At 42.9% G+C, this 18,172-nt stretch overlaps 1 protein-coding gene across 6 annotated transcripts in view; it reads right to left on the bottom strand.

Moving 5' to 3' along the window:
• LOC110489533 (nuclear receptor coactivator 2) overlaps positions 1–18,172 on the bottom strand; it is a 193,084-nt gene that overhangs the window by 107,925 nt on the left and 66,987 nt on the right. For all 6 annotated transcript variants that reach the window (XM_036945677.1, XM_036945678.1, XM_036945680.1 and 3 more), the window contains exons 3-4: positions 14,030–14,140; positions 7,919–8,091 (exon numbers count right to left, since the gene is read on the bottom strand). In XM_036945677.1, coding sequence (XP_036801572.1) covers positions 7,919–8,091; positions 14,030–14,121 — 265 coding nt within the window. In that variant the 5' untranslated portion in view covers positions 14,122–14,140. The remainder of the gene's footprint in view (positions 1–7,918; positions 8,092–14,029; positions 14,141–18,172) is intronic.

Raw genomic sequence — 18,172 nt, 5'->3', positions numbered from 1 at the left:
GAGGCTATATACAGGGGGTACCGGTACAGAGTCAATGTGGAGGCTATATGCAGGGGGTACTGGTACAGAGTCAATGTGGAGGCTATATACAGGGGGTACCGGTACAGAGTCAATGTGGAGGCTATATACAGGGGGTACCGGTACAGAGTCAATGTGGAGACTATATACAGGGGGTACTGGTACAGAGTCAATGTGGAGACTATATACAGGGGGTACTGGTACAGAGTCAATGTGGAGACTATATACAGGGGGTACTGGTACAGAGTCAATGTGGAGACTATATACAGGGGGTACCGGTACAGAGTCAATGTGGAGGCTATATACAGGGTATTACGGTACCGAGTCAATGTGGAGACTATATACAGGGTATTACGGTACAGAGTCAAGTGGAGACTATATACAGGGTATTACGGTACAGAGTCAAGTGGAGACTATATACAGGGGGTACCGGTACAGAGTCAATGTGGAGGCTATATACAGGGGGTACCGGTACAGAGTCAATGTGGATGCTATATACAGGGGGTACCGGTACAGAGTCAATGTGCGGGGGCACCGGTTAGTCGGGGTAATATGTCCATAAGGCCATACCTCTGTACTGACAGTATTAGATAAGGCCATACCTCTGTACTGACAATATTAGATAAGACCATACCTCTGTACTGACAATATTAGATAAGGCCATACCTCTGTACTGACAATATTAGATAAGGCCATACCTCTGTACTGACAATATTAGATAAGGCCATACCACTGCATCGCAGTACAGTGGTCTAAGGCACTGCATCGCAGAACAGTGGTCTAAGGCATTGCATCGCAGTACAGTGGTCTAAGGCACTGCATCGCAGAACAGTGGTCTAAGGCACTGCATCGCAGTACAGTGGTCTAAGGCACTGCATCGCAGTACAGTGGTCTAAGGCACTGGATCGCAGTACAGTGGTCTAAGGCACTGCATCGCAGTACAGTGGTCTAAGGCACTGCATCGCAGTACAGTGGTCTAAGGCATGACACACGTTGATGTGTGAAGCAGCATCCTCCTTCCTGCATGACACAGGTTGATGTGTGAAGCAGCATCCTCCGTCCTGCATGACACATGTTGATGCAGCAGGTCTGGTGCAGGACCAGCAGACTTCGGTAAACCGGCACAGCGCTGCAATAAGTACATCATTACTCACTAAAGGACATTCAGAGACTTGTCCCGAAGCCACTCCTGCGTTGTCTTGGTTGAGTGCTTAGGGTTGTTGTCCTGTTGGAAGGTGAATTTTCACCCCAGTCTGAGGTCCAGAGCGCTCTGGAACAGGTTTTCATCAATGATCTCTCTGTACTTTGCTCTGTTCATCTTTCCCTCGTTCCTGACTAGTCTCCCAGAAAAACCTCCCCACAGCATGATTCTGCCACCACCAGGCTTCACCGTAGGGATGGTGCCAGGTTTCCTCCAAACGTGACGCTTGGCATTCAGGCCAAACAGTTCCATCTTGGTTTCATCAGACCAGACAATTTTGTTTCTCATGGTGTGAGAGTCCTTTAGGTGTCTTCTGGCAAACTCCAAGTGGGCTGTCATGTGTCCTTCAATCTGGTCACTCTAACATAAAGGCCTGGTTAGTGGAGTGCTGCAGAAATTGTTGTCCTTCGGCAGGTTCTCCCATCTCCACAGAGGAACTCTGCAGTGCTTTCAGAGTGACCATTGGGTTCTTGGTCACCTCCCTGACCAAAGCCCTTCTCCTCTGATTACTCAGTTTGGCCGGGCGGCCAGATCTAGGAAGAGTCTTGGTGGTTCCAAACTTCTTTCATTTAAGAGTGATGGAGGCCACTGTGTTCTTGGGGACCTTCAATGCTGCAGAAACGTTTTGGTACCCTTCCCCAGATCTGTGCCTCGACACAGTCCGGTCTCTTAGCTCTACGGACAATTCCTTCAACCCCATGGCTTGGTTTTTGCTCTGACATGCACTATCAACTGTGATACCTTATATTAGACAGGTGTGTGCCTTTACAAATCATGTCCAATCAATTGAATTTACCACAGGTGGACTCCAATCAAGTTATAGAAACATCGCAAGGAAGATCAATGGAAACAGGATGCACCTGAAGTCAATTTCAGGCCTCATAGCAAAGGGTTTGAATAAATAAGGTATTATTTATTTATTACACACTAGCAAAAATGTCTAAAAAAAACAGATTTTGATTTGTCGTTATGGAAATTATTTAATTTCTACACATTAACAAAACGTGGGAAAAGCCAATGGGACTGAAAACTTTATGAAATCACCATGTTGACAATCCACCAATTTAAGGAGAATGTACAGACGATGTGCTGAGATGAGAAACACTCAAAAGAACACAAGTTAGACGACTAAATTAAATAGCTAGCGCCTTCCTGGGATTTTCATGAATGGCTATTGAAAGGACAGATCAGTTGATGTGATGTGGTCCAGACTAAATGTTCAGATGATTGGTGATGCCAAGGGTCTATTATCCCTCCAATCAGGTCCTGTTGGCCTGGTACTCAGGGCTCTACTGTCCCTCCATCAGGTCCTGATGGCCTGGTACTCAGGGCTCTACTGTCCCTCCATCAGGTCCTAATGGCCTGGTACTCAGGGCTCTATTGTCCCTCCATCAGGTCCTAATGGCCTGGTACTCAGGGCTCTATTGTCCCTCCATCAGGTCCTAATGGCCTGGTACTCAGGGCTCTACTGTCCCTCCATCAGGTCCTATTGGCCTGGTACTCAGGGCTCTATTGTCCCTCCATCAGGTCCTAATGGCCTGGTACTCAGGGCTCTATTGTCCCTCCATCAGGTCCTAATGGCCTGGTACTCAGGGCTCTACTGTCCCTCCATCAGGTCCTAATGGCCTGGTACTCAGGGCTCTACTGTCCCTCCATCAGGTCCTAATGGCCTGGTACTCAGGGCTCTACTGTCCCTCCATCAGGTCCTAATGGCCTGGTACTCAGGGCTCTACTGTCCCTCCATCAGGTCCTAATGGCCTGGTACTCAGGGCTCTACTGTCCCTCCATCAGGTCCTGTTGGCCTGGTGCTCAGGGCTCTACTGTCCCTCCATCAGGTCCTAATGGCCTGGTACTCAGGGCTCTACTGTCCCTCCATCAGGTCCTGATGGCCTGGCACTCAGGGCTCTACTGTCCCTCCATCAGGTCCTGATGGCCTGGTACTCAGGGCTCTACTGTCCCTCCATCAGGTCCTGATGGCCTGGTACTCAGGGCTCTACTGTCCCTCCATCAGGTCCTGATGGCCTGGTACTCAGGGCTCTACTGTCCCTCCATCAGGTCCTGTTGGCCTGGTACTCAGGGCTCTACTGTCCCTCCATCAGGTCCTGATGGCCTGGTACTCAGGGCTCTACTGTCCCTCCATCAGGTCCTGATGGCCTGGTACTCAGGGCTCTACTGTCCCTCCATCAGGTCCTGATGGCCTGGTACTCAGGGCTCTACTGTCCCTCCATCAGGTCCTGATGGCCTGGTACTCAGGGCTCTACTGTCCCTCCATCAGGTCCTGTTGGCCTGGTACTCAGGGCTCTATTGTCCCTCCATCAGGTCCTGTTGGCCTGGTACTCAGGGCTCTACTGTCCCTCCATCAGGTCCTGATGGCCTGGTACTCAGGGCTCTACTGTCCCTCCATCAGGTCCTAATGGCCTGGTACTGAGGGCTCTATTGTCCCTCCATCAGGTCCTAATGGCCCGGTACTCAGAGATCTATTGTCCCTCTAACCACTCTGACATCAATATAAATGCATTGAAAATCACATCAAAACACACATCACCAAAACAGAATCAGGCTTTTAAAACTGACCTCACTGTGATTGGTCAATTTGAAGAAAGAAGTTTAACGACAGAAACTCAGTGTAAAACATGGTCTTTGTCGATGTTGTTTCAAAGTCTAACACAATGAAATGGACAGCACATCCTATATGCATATTAGAGCTCATTCATAGGCCTATATATAAGAGCCCAAGCCCCCCCCCCCCCCCCCCCCCCCCCCCAAAAAAAAAATCATGAATTAAAATAATGACTGCAGCCATTGTACAAAATATTGCCATCCTAATTTTACACATGACAGAAGGAAAAATATATATACTGATTTAAGATATCTTTGGTACAAAAATTGATCTAGCCTAAATTAAACAAATTCAGATTTAGCCTAAATTAAACAAATTCGGATTTAGCCTAAATTAAACAAATTTGGATTTAGCCTACAATTATTGCAAATTTGTTTTACATTTTGAACAGCCTACTAATAGTACTTTAAAAGATACATAAATAATTAGACTGAGACGTTATCTTAGTCTATACGGAATATATCACCAACGTGCGTTTAAATCTCCTACCCTCTTTCCTTCATTCCTTTCTCCGGCGCGCAGAGAGAACGGCTGTCAACAGTTTAATGAAATATGTTTTGTTGTGAAAACACGTTACTGTCGATGTTCCTGAACAGATTTCACTTGGTCTCCCACATGAAGCACTGGGTAGCTGCAGGAACAAGGTTGGAGAACCCATGGCGTACAGAGTTTGGGTGGAGGAAAAAAAATAACCTGTGGCGCAGCGAAATTACCGGAGTATACGACCCAACATGAGTGAAAAACATACCGGCGGGAAACTAGACTTTATTCACTATTCCGGTGCATATGGATGAAATGTGTTCCTGTTCGTGTGATAATGGGTCATTCTAAATCTAAAACTAGTTTTACATATTAGTAAAGACAAGATTAAATTGAGAAAAGTCTGATCAGTGTGCAGCCTGAGGTAAGCAAGCTTCTTCTTTTTACTCCTCAAGTCTACAGTCGCATCATGCAGCCCATCCATATATGTTTTGATTTCTAAGACATTATAATAACTCTGTTGTTGTTGTTGTTGTTGTTTGTGTCGCACTCCTTTGCTTTCTCTTTGGCCAGGTCGCAGTTGTAAATGAGAACTTGTTCTCAGACTGGCCTACCTGGTTAAATAAATGAAATAAAACAACATTCTAAAGGTTTGTATAATTCAAAATGAATGTTGCCAAATAACTGTAAATCTAGCATCTGTTTCAAATTAAATCACTTTTATGCTCAACATAGACACTTCATATCCGCCCACTCTCGCTCTGGAAAGGGGAAAAATATATATGTATTTCATTCAGCTAAGTTCATTTTTATTATTCTTAATATAAAATCATATAAAAGAATGACACAGGACTGATAACATATCTTGTCAGCTAAATGAACAAGTCTACAGCCTATATCATAGAGCATAGACAGATAACATACAGTATCTAGTCTGATAAATGAACAAGCCTACAGTCTATATCAGAGCATAGACAGATAACATACAGTATCTAGTCTGATAAATGAACAAGCCTACAGTCTATATCAGAGCATAGACAGATAACATACAGTATCTAGTCTGATAAATGAACAGACCTACAGTCTATATCATAGCCAGATAACATACAGTATCTAGTCTGATAAATTAACAAGCCTACAGTCTATATCAGAGCATAGACAGATAACATACAGTATCTAGTCTGATAAATGAACAGACCTACAGTCTATATCATAGCCAGATAACATACAGTATCTAGTCTGATAAATGAACAAGCCTACAGTCTATAGCCAGATAACATACAGTATCTAGTCTGATAAATGAACAAGCCTACAGTCTATAGCCAGATAACATACAGTATCTAGTCTGATAAATGAACAAGTCTACAGCCTATAGCCAGATAACATACAGTATCTAGTCTGATAAATTAACAAGTCTACAGCCTATAGCCAGATAACATACAGTATCTAGTCTGATAAATGAACAGGCCTACAGTCTATATCATAGCCAGATAACATACAGTAGACGACTCATATTCTGTTCTTCTGAAATATATGTTCTTTATATCATAATGTATGGATTATCGACTAGATTCAGCCGCGGGACAATTTCTTTCTTGAGCGGTTGGTCTAGGGGCCACAATCATTTTTAGCAGCCGTGTAGGTGTACCAAGTTTAATACAGATGACCATGGGTCTGAGTCACAAACAACCACAGACACAGACAGCGTTTCTGAACACTATAGACTACTGCCTCCCTGGCACTACCTAACACAACTTATTTTTATTGAAACAAGCTCAATGGTAATTAAGAATTAATTTCTCTGCGTTGGGCATAAGATCAGAATTGGGCTGTCTGTGTGAATGCAGCCATTGGGTACTGTGACTGTAACAACAAAAAAAATGGACCAATAAAGCAAGTATTGTATTGCAGTGTTGCGCAATGTCGAGCAGTGTAGTGCAGTGTAGTGCAGTGTAGTGCAGTGTATTGTAGTGTAGTGCAGTGTAGTGCAGTGTATTGTAGTGTATTGTATTGTAGTGTAGTGCAGTGTATTGTAGTGTAGTGCAGTGTAGTGCAGTGTATTGTAGTGTATTGTATTGTAGTGTAGTGCAGTGTAGTGCAGTGTATTGTAGTGTAGTGCAGTGTATTGTAGTGTAGTGCAGTGTATTGTAGTGCAGTGTATTGTAGTGCAGTGTATTGTAGTGTAGTGTAGTGTAGTGCAGTGTATTGTAGTGTATTGTATTGTAGTGTAGTGCAGTGTATTGTAGTGCAGTGTAGTGCAGTGTATTGTAGTGTAGTGCAGTGTAGTGCAGTGTATTGTAGTGTATTGTATTGTAGTGCAGTGTATTGTAGTGCAGTGTATTGTAGTGCAGTGTATTGTAGTGTAGTGTAGTGCAGTGTATTGTAGTGCAGTGTATTGTATTGTAGTGTAGTGCAGTGTATTGTAGTATAGTGCAGTGTAGTGCAGTGTATTGTAGTGTATTGTATTGTAGTGCAGTGTATTGTAGTGCAGTGTATTGTAGTGTATTGTATTGTAGTGTAGTGCAGTGTATTGTAGTGCAGTGTATTGTATTGTAGTGTAGTGCAGTGTATTGTAGTGTATTGTATTGTAGTGCAGTGTATTGTAGTGTATTGTATTGTAGTGCAGTGTATTGTAGTGCAGTGTATTGTAGTGCAGTGTATTGTAGTGCAGTGTATTGTAGTGCAGTGTATTGTATTGTAGTGTAGTGCAGTGTAGTGCAGTGTATTGTAGTGTATTGTATTGTAGTGCAGTGTATTGTAGTGCAGTGTATTGTAGTGCAGTGTATTGTATTGTAGTGCAGTGTATTGTATTGTAGTGTAGTGCAGTGTATTGTAGTGTAGTGTAGTGTAGTGTATTGTAGTGCAGTGTATTGTAGTGTATTGTATTGTATTGTAGTGTAGTGCAGTGTATTGTAGTGTAGTGCAGTGTATTGTATTGTAGTGTATTGTATTGTATTGTAGTGTAGTGCAGTGTATTGTATTGTAGTGTATTGTATTGTATTGTAGTGTATTGTATTGTATTGTAGTGCAGTGTATTGTAGTGTAGTGCAGTGTATTGTAGTGCAGTGTATTGTAGTGTAGTGTATTGTATTGTAGTGTATTGTATTGTATTGTAGTGTATTGTATTGTATTGTATTAGTGTATTGTAGTGTAGTGTATTGTAGTGCAGTGTATTGTAGTGTATTGTATTGTATTGTAGTGTAGTGTATTGTATTGTAGTGCAGTGTATTGTATTGTAGTGTATTGCAGTGTATTGTAGTGCAGTGTATTGTAGTGTAGTGTATTGTAGTGTAGTGTATTGTAGTGTAGTGTATTGTATTGTAGTGTATTGTATTGTAGTGTATTGTAGTGTATTGTAGTGTAGTGTATTGTAGTGCAGTGTATTGTAGTGTAGTGTATTGTATTGTATTGTATTGTAGTGCAGTGTATTGTAGTGCAGTGTATTGTAGTGTAGTGTATTGTAGTGTAGTGTATTGTATTGCAGTGTTGTACCAGTGTATTGTAGTGCAGTGTATTGTACCAGTGTATTGTAGTGCAGTGTATTGTAGTGCAGTGTATTGTAGTGTAGTGTATTGTAGTGTTGTACCAGTGTATTGTACCTTGCTCCTTGATCTGTCGTATCTGTTTGACAGTCTCCTTCAGGATAGCACATTTGTCTGGTTTGACATTGAAGTTATCGATGTCGTTGAAGTTAGCGAAGATCAGCTCGGCCAGCTCCTCAATGTACTTGTTCTCATGCTCACGGTTTCTCTTCTCGATGCTTTGTTTGGGGCTGAGGAGACAGGGAGGGTGGGGGGGCAGCATGAGACATGGCAGAGGTAGGGACAGATATAGAGAGACCAAAAGAGAGGGAGACGGTTAGAAAGACAGACAGGGAGAAGTACAGAGAGTCAGACAGACAGAAAGAGAGAGAGACATGTAGAGAGAGAAAGTAGAGCATTAGCTTCACATTCCTGACTCTGTTCACACTGATAGAACTGTGCTTAGCTGTCCAATGTGTTACCTGTAGTAAAAAGGTACATGACAACAGCTTGGAGTTTGCCAAAAGGCACCTAATGGACTCAGACCATGAGAAGAAAGATTGTCTGGTCTGATGAAAGCAAGATTGAACTCCTTGGCCTAATTGCCAAGAGTCACGTCTGGAGGAAACCTGCCACCATCCCTACGATGAAGCATGGTGGTGGCAGCATCACTACGATGAAGCATGGTGGTGGCAGCATCACTACGATGAAGCATGGTGGTGGCAGCATCACTACGACGAAGCATGGTGGTGGCAGCATCACTACGACGAAGCATGGTGGTGGCAGCATCACTACGACGAAGCATGGTGGTGGCAGCATCACTACGACGAAGCATGGTGGTGGCAGCATCACTACGACGAAGCATGGTGGTGGCAGCATCACTACGATTAAGCAAGGTGGTGGCAGCATCACTACGATGAAGCATGGTGGTGGAAGCATCACTACGATGAAGCATGGTGGTGGAAGCATCACTACGATGAAGCATGGTGGTGGCAGCATCACTACGATGAAGCATGGTGGTGGCAGCATCACTACGATGAAGCATGGTGGTGGCAGCATCACTACGATGAAGCATGGTGGTGGCAGCATCACTACGATGAAGCATGGTGGTGGCAGCATCACTACGATGAAGCATGGTGGTGGCAGCATCACTACGATGAAGTATGGTGGTGGCAGCATCACTACGATGAAGCATGGTGGTGGCAGCTTCATGCTGTGGGGATGTTTTCTGCGGCAGGGACTGGGAGACTAGTCAGAATCGAGGGAAAGATTAAGAGAGTATAACTACAGAGAAATCCTTGATGAAAACCTGCTCCTGAGCACTCATGACCTCAGACCTTTCAACAGGACAACGACCCTAAGCACACAGCCAGGACAACGCAGGAGTGGCTTCGGGACAAGTCTCTGAATGTCCTTGAACGGCCCAGCCAGAGCCAGTCTTGAACTCTATCAAGCATCTCTGGAGAGACCTGAAAATAGCTGTGCAGCGATGCTCCCCAACCATCCTTACAGAGCTTGAGAGGATCTGCCCGAGAAGAATGGGAGAAACTCCACAAATACAGGTTTGCGGAAGCTTGTAGCGTCATACCCAATAACATTTGATGCTGTAATCTCTGCCAAAGGCTCTTCAACAAAGTACTGAGTAAAGGGTCTGAATACTTATGTAAAAATGGGATACATCTGGATTGTTTTTGTTTATACATTTGCAACAAAAAAAAATGTCTTTGTCATTATGGGATATTGTGTGTAGATTGATGAGGGGGGTGGGGGGGGAATATTTAAATTAATTTTAGAATAAGGCTGTAATTTAACAAAATGTGTAATAAGTCAATGGGTCTGAATACTTTCTGAATGCACCGTGTATGTAAACAGGAGTAAGTGTGACCAGAAGCAGGATAAATGGATATATTCTAATGGTAACTGAAATCAGCAAACAGCAGTGGAGTGAAAGTAATAAACTAATCAATAATAATTTTAGCAGCAGCGTAGTGGCGGTAATAAACAAATCAATAATCATTTTAGCAGCAGTGTAGGTGTGAGGGAGAGCATTAGTTGTCGTGGGATAGAAGCTGTTTAGGAGTCTGTTTGTCTGTGCCTTGATGAACCGGTAGCACCTGATTCATACACCAATAATTAGGAAGCAGTAGACAGGCGACAGGTGTCGTACCAGAGTTATAATCATGACAGAACTATAGGGTTGGCAACCATCATAATCATGATCAGCCAACCAGCCAATCGGTCAGCCAGCCAATCGGTCAGCCGAGTCAGCCAGGCGGTCAGCCAAGTCAGCCTTATTTAACTGTACGTTTAGTTAAATAATCAGGTCTGGCCTCTTACATAAAGTTAGGCTTATGATAAGTAGTTTATAACTCCACTAGCAGGCCTATAGCATCCTGAAGGTACTGTGTAGACTTGGAGCAGTGCTCAGTCTCTAGCGTTTGAGTTGCCTATAGAAAGTTAGAATAAGAGAAAAGTAGTTTAGCAGAGTTTAGTATGGTAAAGTAGAGTTCCATTCAGTTTAGTATAGTAGAGTTTAGTATGGTAAAGTAGAGTTCCATTTAGTTTAGTAGAGTAGAGTTTAGTATGGTAAAGTAGAGTTCCATTTAGTTTAGTAGAGTAGAGTTTAGTATGGTAAAGTAGAGTTCCATTTAGTTTAGTAGAGTAGAGTTTAGTATGGTAAAGTAGAGTTCCATATAGTTTAGTAGAGTAGAGTTTAGTATGGTAAAGTAGAGTTCCATTTAGTTTAGTAGAGTAGAGTTTAGTATGGTAAAGTAGAGTTCCATTTAGTTTAGTAGAGTAGAGTTTAGTATGGTAAAGTAGAGTTCCATTTAGTTTAGTAGAGTAGAGTTTAGTATGGTAAAGTAGAGTTCCATATAGTTTAGTAGAGTAGAGTTTAGTATGGTAAAGTAGAGTTCCATTTAGTTCAGTGGAGTAGAGTTTAGTATGGTAAAGTAGAGTTCCATTTAGTTTAGTAGAGTAGAGTTTAGTATGGTAAAGTAGAGTTCCATATAGTTTAGTAGAGTAGAGTTTAGTATGGTAAAGTAGAGTTCCATTTAGTTCAGTGGAGTAGAGTTTAGTATGGTAAAGTAGAGATCCATTTAGTTTAGTAGAGTAAGGTTTAGTATGGTAGAGTTTAGGAGAGTTTATTACAGCAGAGTAGAGTTTAGTATAGTGGAGTTCGGTTTAGTATATATAGTAGAGTAGAGTTTAGAATAGTGGAGTTCGGTTTAGTATATAAATAGTAGAGTATAGCATGGTAAAGTAGAGTTCGGCACAGTTTAGTAAAGCCAAGTTTAGTATGGTAAAGTAGAGTTTAGTACAGTAGAGTTTAGTGGAGTTTAGTATGGTAAAGCAGAGATTAGTATAGTAATGTAGGGTTTAGTACAGTAGAGTTTAGTAGAGTTTAGTATGGTAAAGTAGAGTTTAGTACAGTAGAGTTTAGTATGGTAAAGCAGAGTTTAGTACAGTATAGTGTAATAGAGTAGAGTTCAGTATAGTAATGTAGAGTATAGTTTAGTTTAGTAGAGTTTAGTATAGTCGAGTTTAGTATTGCCAAGTAGCGTTTAGTATAGTAGAGCAGAGTTTAGTATACTAGAGTATACTCGTGTACAGTTTAGTAGAGTTTAGAATAGTCAAGTAGAGTTTAGTACAGTAAAGTTTAGTATAGTCAAGTAGAGTTTAGTATAGTAAAGTTTAGAATAGTTTAGTATGGTAAAGTTTAGAAGAGTTTAGTAGAGTATAATATCGTATAGTTTAGCAGAGTTCAGTAGAGTTTAGTAGAGTTTAGTATAGTCAAGTAGAGTTTAGTATAGAAAGGTATAGTTTAGTGAAGCAGATTTTAGTAGAGTAAAGTTCAGTAAAGTAGAGTTTAGTAGAGTAGAGTTTAGTATAGTAGAGTAGAGTTTAGTATAGTAGAGCAGAGTTTAGTGGAGCAGAGTTTAGCATAGTAGAGTAGAGTTTAGTATAGTATAGTCGAGTTTAGTATAGTATAGTAAAGTAGAGTAGAGTTTGGCATAGCAAAGTAGTATAGTAGAGTAGAGTTTAGTATAGCAGGGCTTAGTATAGTAGTGTTTAGTATAGTAGATTGTAGTAGAGTTTAGTATAGTAGAGTAGAGTTGAGTATAGTTGAGTATAGTTTAGTTAGGTATAGTAGAGTTTGGTATAGTATATTTAAGTATAGTCGAGTTCAGTATTGCCAAGTAGAGTTTAGTAGAGTTCAGTATTGCCAAGCAGAGTTTAGTATAGTAGAGTTTAGTAGAGTTCAGTATAGTAGAGTTTAGTATAGTATAGTTTAGTATAGTAGAGTTCAGTATTACCAAGTAGAGTTTAGTATAGTACAGTTTAGTATAGTAGAGTGTAGGTTAGTATTGTAGAGTATAGTTTTGTATAGTAGAGTTTAGTATAGCTGAGTAGAGTTTAGTATAGTATAGTAGAGGTTAGTATAGTATAGGTTAGTATAGTATGGTTTAGTATAGTTTGGCATAGTAGAGTTTAGTATAGTATAGTTTAGTATAGTAGAGTAGAGTTTGGTAGAGTTCAGTATAGTAGAGTAGAGTTTAGTATAGTAGAGTGCAGTATTACCAAGTAGAGTTTAGTATAGCAGCTTAGTATAGTAGAGTGTAGTTTAGTATTGCAGAGTATAGTTTTGTATAGTATAGTTTAGTATAGCAGAGTAGAGTTTAGCATAGTATAGTAGAGTTTATTATAGTAAAGTTTCGTATAGTAGAGTTTAGTATAGTATAGTTTAGTACAGTATAGTTTAGTATAGTAGAGCTTAGTATAGTAGAATTTAGTATAGTTTGGTATAGTTCAGTATTGCCAAGCAGAGTTTAGTATAGTCGGGTTTAGTATAGTATAGTTCAGTATTGCCAAGTAGAGTGTAGTATAGTTGCGTTTAGTACAGTAGAGTATAGTTTAGTAAAGTATAGTTTAGTATAGTTTAGTAGAGTTCAGTATAGCAGAGGTCAGTATAGTAGAGTTCAGTATAGCAGAGTTTAGTATAGTAGAGTTTAGTTTAGTATAGTAGAGTTTAGTATAGGAGAGTTTAGTATATAATATTTCAGTATTGCCAGGTAGAGTTTAGTAGAGTAGAGTTTAGTATAGTAGAGTTTAGTATAGTTCAGTATCGCCAAGTAGAGTTTACTATAGTAGAGTTTAGTATAGTAGAGTAGCGTTTAGTATAGAATATTTCAGTATTGCCAGGTAGAGTTTAGTAGAGTATTGCTTAGTATAGTAGAGTAGAGTTTAGTATAGTAGAGTAGAGTTTAGTATAGTAGAGTTTACTATAGCAGAGTTCAGTATAGCAGAGTTTTGTATAGTAGAGTTTAGTATAGCAGAGTTCAGTATAGTAGAGTTCAGTATAGCAGAGTTTAGAATAGTAGAGTTTAGTATAGTATAGTCATTTAGTAGAGTTTAGTAGAGTAGAGTTTAGAATAGTAGAATTTAGTATAGTAGAGTTTAGTATAGTATAGTTTAGTATAGTAGAGTTCAGTATTGCCAGGTAGAGTTTAGAAGAGTAGAGTTTACTATAGCAGAGTTCAGTATAGTAGAGTTTAGTATAGTAGAGTAGAGTTTAGTATAGCAGAGTTCAGTATAGTATAGTTCAGTATAGCAGAGTTTAGTATAGTATAATATAGTTTTGTATAGTATCGTTTAGTATAGTAGAGCAGAGTTTAGTATAGTAGAGTAGAGTTTAGTATAGTATAGTAGAGTTTAGTATAGTATAGTAGTGTTCAGCATAGTGGAGTTCTGTATAGTAGAGTTCCGTATAGTAGAGTTTAGTATAGTAGAGTTTAGTATAGCAAAGTTTAGTATAGTAGAGTTTAGTATAGTAGAGTTCAGCATAGTAGAGTTTAGTATAGTAGAGTAGAGTTTAGTAGAGTTCAGCATGGTAGAGTGTAGTATAGTAGAGTAGAGTTTAGTATAGTAGAGTTCAGCATAGTGGAGTTCAGCATAGTAGAGTTCCGTATAGTAGAGTTCCGTATAGTAGAGTTCCGTATAGTAGAGTATAGTATAGCAGAGTTTAGTATAGTATAGCAGAGTTTAGTATAGTAGAGTTTAGTATAGTAGAGTTTAGTATAGCAATGTGTAGTATAGTAGAGTTTAGTATAGTAAAGTGTAGTATAGTAGAGTGTAGTATAGTAGAGTAGAGTTTAGTAGATTTAGCATAGTAAAAACAGCTGTTCCTACCTGGGACCCAACAGGTCAGAGGAACATTCCTTGCGTTTCCGCGACTCGGCCCTGGCAGCAGGGTTCGAGGGGTTTTCACCTACGCCACTCATCCTCACTGCATATCAGCGTCTTTTACAGGGAACACACAGAACAGAGTTTAGACTTATTTCACACAGAACAGAGTTTAGACTTGCATTCGGAACGTATTCAGACCCCTTTACTTCTTCCACACTTTGTTAAGGTACAGCCTTATTCTAAAATTATTTAAATTAAATTAAACAGTATAATTAATCTACACACAATACCCTCTACGTGACCAAATGTTTTTAGGAAATGTTAGAAAAAAGTATTCAGACCCTTTGCTATGAGACTCAAAATTGAGCTCAGGTGGTCACTCTGAAAGAGCTCTAGAGTTCCTCTGTGGAGATGAGAGAACCTTCCAGAAGGACACCCAGCTCTGTGGCACTCCACCAATCAGTTCTTTATGGTAGAGTGGCCAGACAGAAGCCACTCATCAGTAAACGGCACAGCTGGGACTTTGCCAGAAGACACTTAAAGGATTCTTAGACCATGAGAAACAAGATTGTCTGGTCTGATGAAACCAAAATGTAACTTTTTGGCTTGAATGCCAAGCGTCACATCTGGAGGAAACCTGGCACCATCCCTACGGTGAAGCATGGTGGTGGCAGAATCATGCTGTGGGGAGGTTTTTCAGCGGCAGGGACTGGGAAACTAGTCAGGAGCGAAGGAAAGATGAACAGAGAAAAGTACGGAGAGATCCTTGACAAAAAACCTGCTCCAGAGCACTCAGGACCTCAGACTGAGGCGAAGGTTCACCTTCCAACAGGACAACCACCCTAAGCACACAGCCAAGACAACGCGGGAGTGGCTTCGGGACAAGTCTCTGAATGTCCTTGAGTGGCCCAGCCAGAGCCCTGACTTGAACCCTATCAAATCTCTGGAGAGACCTGAGAATAGCTGTGCAGCGACACTCCCCATCCAACCTGGCAGAGTTTGAGAGGATCTGCAGAGAAGAATGGGAGAAACTCCCTAAATACAGGTTTGCCAAGCTTGTAGTGTCATACCCAAGAAGACTCCAGGCTGTAATCGCTGCCAAAGGTGCTTCAACAAAGTACTGAGTAAAGGGTCTGAATACTTATGTAAATATGATATTTCAGTTTTTTATTTATAATACATCTGCAAACATTTCTAAAAACCTGTTTTGCTTTGTCATTATGGGGTATTGTGTGCAGATTGATGAGAAAAAAACTGAACTAATTTATCCATTTTAGAATAAGGCTGTAACGTAACAAAATGTGGAAAAAGTCAAGGGGTCTGAATACTTTCCAAATTCACTGTATCACAAACAGAACAGAGTTTAGAGATATAGCAAGACAACTTTGCACAAGTGACAGATAACACCAGCGATCAATTATGGGGGTAGTCTGACTCTGAGCTCCAAAGTGTAGGGGAATCTTGGGAATATCCTCACCAAGTGAACTGGCTGTTGGGCTATGAGGTGTTTACACAGACGCACACACACACGTTCAGATGTGCCTTCTAACGCCGGTGACACCGGTTGATCCAACGCAGGAGGAACGAGTGAAAGTGGAGCGGTGAAACAGATTCAATTATTTCCTTCTAATGGTGCCACTCTCCCCAGAGAGACTGAAACGAGAGCGCTGAGTGAGAAGGAGTGCTGAGAGAGAGCGAGACGGAAAGAGAGATGAAGAGACGGGGGGGGGGGGGGGGGGGGGGGGACACAGTGAGAGAGCTCCCTACTCACCCCAAAAACTGTGTGCTCAGCGACAGTGACGAAAGTGAGACAGTTTGTTGACCGAGACGAGAGTGAGACAGTTTGTTGACTGAGAAGAAAGTGAGACAGTTTGTTGACCGAGACGAGAGTGAGACAGTTTGTTGACTGAGACGAAAGTGAGACCGTTTGTTGACTGAGACGAGAGTGAGACAGTTTGTTGACTGAGACCATCCCACCACTGGCATCCCACCATCCCAACACTGGCATCCCATCATCCCACCACTGGCATCCCACCATCCCACCACTGGCATCCCATCATCCCACCACTGGCATCCCACCATCCCACCACTGGCATCCCACCATCCCACCACTGGCATCCCACCATCCCACCACTAGCATCCCGCCACTGGCATCCCAACACTGGCATCCCACCATCCCACCACTGGCATCCCATCATCCCACCACTGGCATCCCACCATCCCAACACTGGCATCCCACCATCCCACCACTGGCATCCCACTACTGGCATCCCATCATCCCACCACTAGCATCCCATCATCCCACCACTGGCATCCCACCATCCCAACACTGGCATCCCATTATCCCACCACTAGCATCCCATTCTCCCACCACTGGTATCCCATCATCCCACCACTGGCATCCCATCATCCCACCAGTCGTATTACCGCTGCAAAATGACTTTTACCTTGTCAGCTCAATTCGATCCAGAAACCTTTCGGTTACTGGCCTAGCGCTCAAACCACTAGCCTTCCTGCTGGTTACTGGCCCAACGCTCTAACCACTAGGCTACCTGCCGATTACTGACCCAACGCTCTAACCACTAGGCTACCTGCAGGTTACTGGCCCAACGCTCTAACCACTAGGCTACCTGCTGGTTACTGGCCCAACGCTCTAACCACTAGGCTACCTGCTGGTTACTGGCCCAACGCTCTAACCACTAGGCTACCTGCTGGTTACTGGCCCAACGCTCTAACCACTAGGCTACCTGCCGGTTACTGGCCCAACGCTCTAACCACTAGGCTACCTGCCAATTACTGGCCCAACGCTCTAACCACTAGGCTACCTGCCGATTACTGGCCCAACGCTCTAACCACTAGGCTTCCAGCTGGTTACTGGCCCAACGCTCTAACCACTAGCCTTCCTGCTGGTTACTGGCCCAACGCTCTAACCACTAGGCTACCTGCCGATTACTGACCCAACGCTCTAACCACTAGGCTACCTGCCGATTACTGGCCCAACGCTCTAACCACTAGGCTTCCAGCTGGTTACTGGCCCAACGCTCTAACCACTAGGCTTCCTGGTGGTTACTGGCCCAACGCTCTAACCAATTGGCTTCCTGCTGGTTACTGGCCCAACGCTCTAACCACTAGGCTACCTGCCGATTACTGGCCCAACGCTCTAACCACTAGGCTTCCAGCTGGTTACTGGCCCAACGCTCTAACCACTAGCCTTCCTGCTGGTTACTGGCCCAACGCTCTAACCACTAGCCTTCCTGCTGGTTACTGGCCCAACGCTCTAACCACTAGGCTACCTGCCGATTACTGACCCAACGCTCTAACCACTAGGCTACCTGCAGGTTACTGGCCCAACGCTCTAACCACTAGGCTACCTGCCGGTTACTGGCCCAACGCTCTAACCACTAGGCTACCTGCCGATTACTGGCCCAACGCTCTAACCACTAGGCTTCCAGCTGGTTACTGGCCCAACGCTCTAACCACTAGCCTTCCTGCTGGTTACTGGCCCAACGCTCTAACCACTAGCCTTCCTGCTGGTTACTGGCCCAACGCTCTAACCACTAGGCTACCTGCCGATTACTGACCCAACGCTCTAACCACTAGGCTACCTGCCGATTACTGGCCCAACGCTCTAACCACTAGGCTTCCAGCTGGTTACTGGCCCAACGCTCTAACCACTAGGCTTCCTGCTGGTTACTGGCCCAACGCTCTAACCAATTGGCTTCCTGCTGGTTACTGGCCCAACGCTCTAACCACTAGATTTCCTGCCGGTTACTGGACCAACACTCTAACCACTAGGCTACCTGCTGGTTACTGGCCCAACGCTCTAACCACTAGGCTACCTGCTGGTTACTGGCCCAACGCTCTAACCACTAGGCTCCCTGCTGGTTACTTGCCCAACGCTCTAACCACTAGGCTTCCTGCTGGTTACTTGCCCCACACTCTAACCACTAGGCTTCCAGCTGGTTACTGGCCCAATGCTCTAACCACTAGGCTACCTGCTGGTTACTGGCCCAATGCTCTAACCACTAGGCTACCTGCCGATTACTGGCCCAACGCTCTAACCACTAGGCTACCTGCCGATTACTGGCCCAACGCTCTAACCACTAGGCTACCTGCCGATTACTGGCCCAACGCTCTAACCACTAG

Source organism: Oncorhynchus mykiss, chromosome 15, assembly GCF_013265735.2.
Source record: "Oncorhynchus mykiss isolate Arlee chromosome 15, USDA_OmykA_1.1, whole genome shotgun sequence".
NCBI classification, from domain to species: Eukaryota; Metazoa; Chordata; class Actinopteri; order Salmoniformes; family Salmonidae; genus Oncorhynchus; species Oncorhynchus mykiss.
This window is presented reverse-complemented; position numbering and strand designations above follow the sequence as displayed.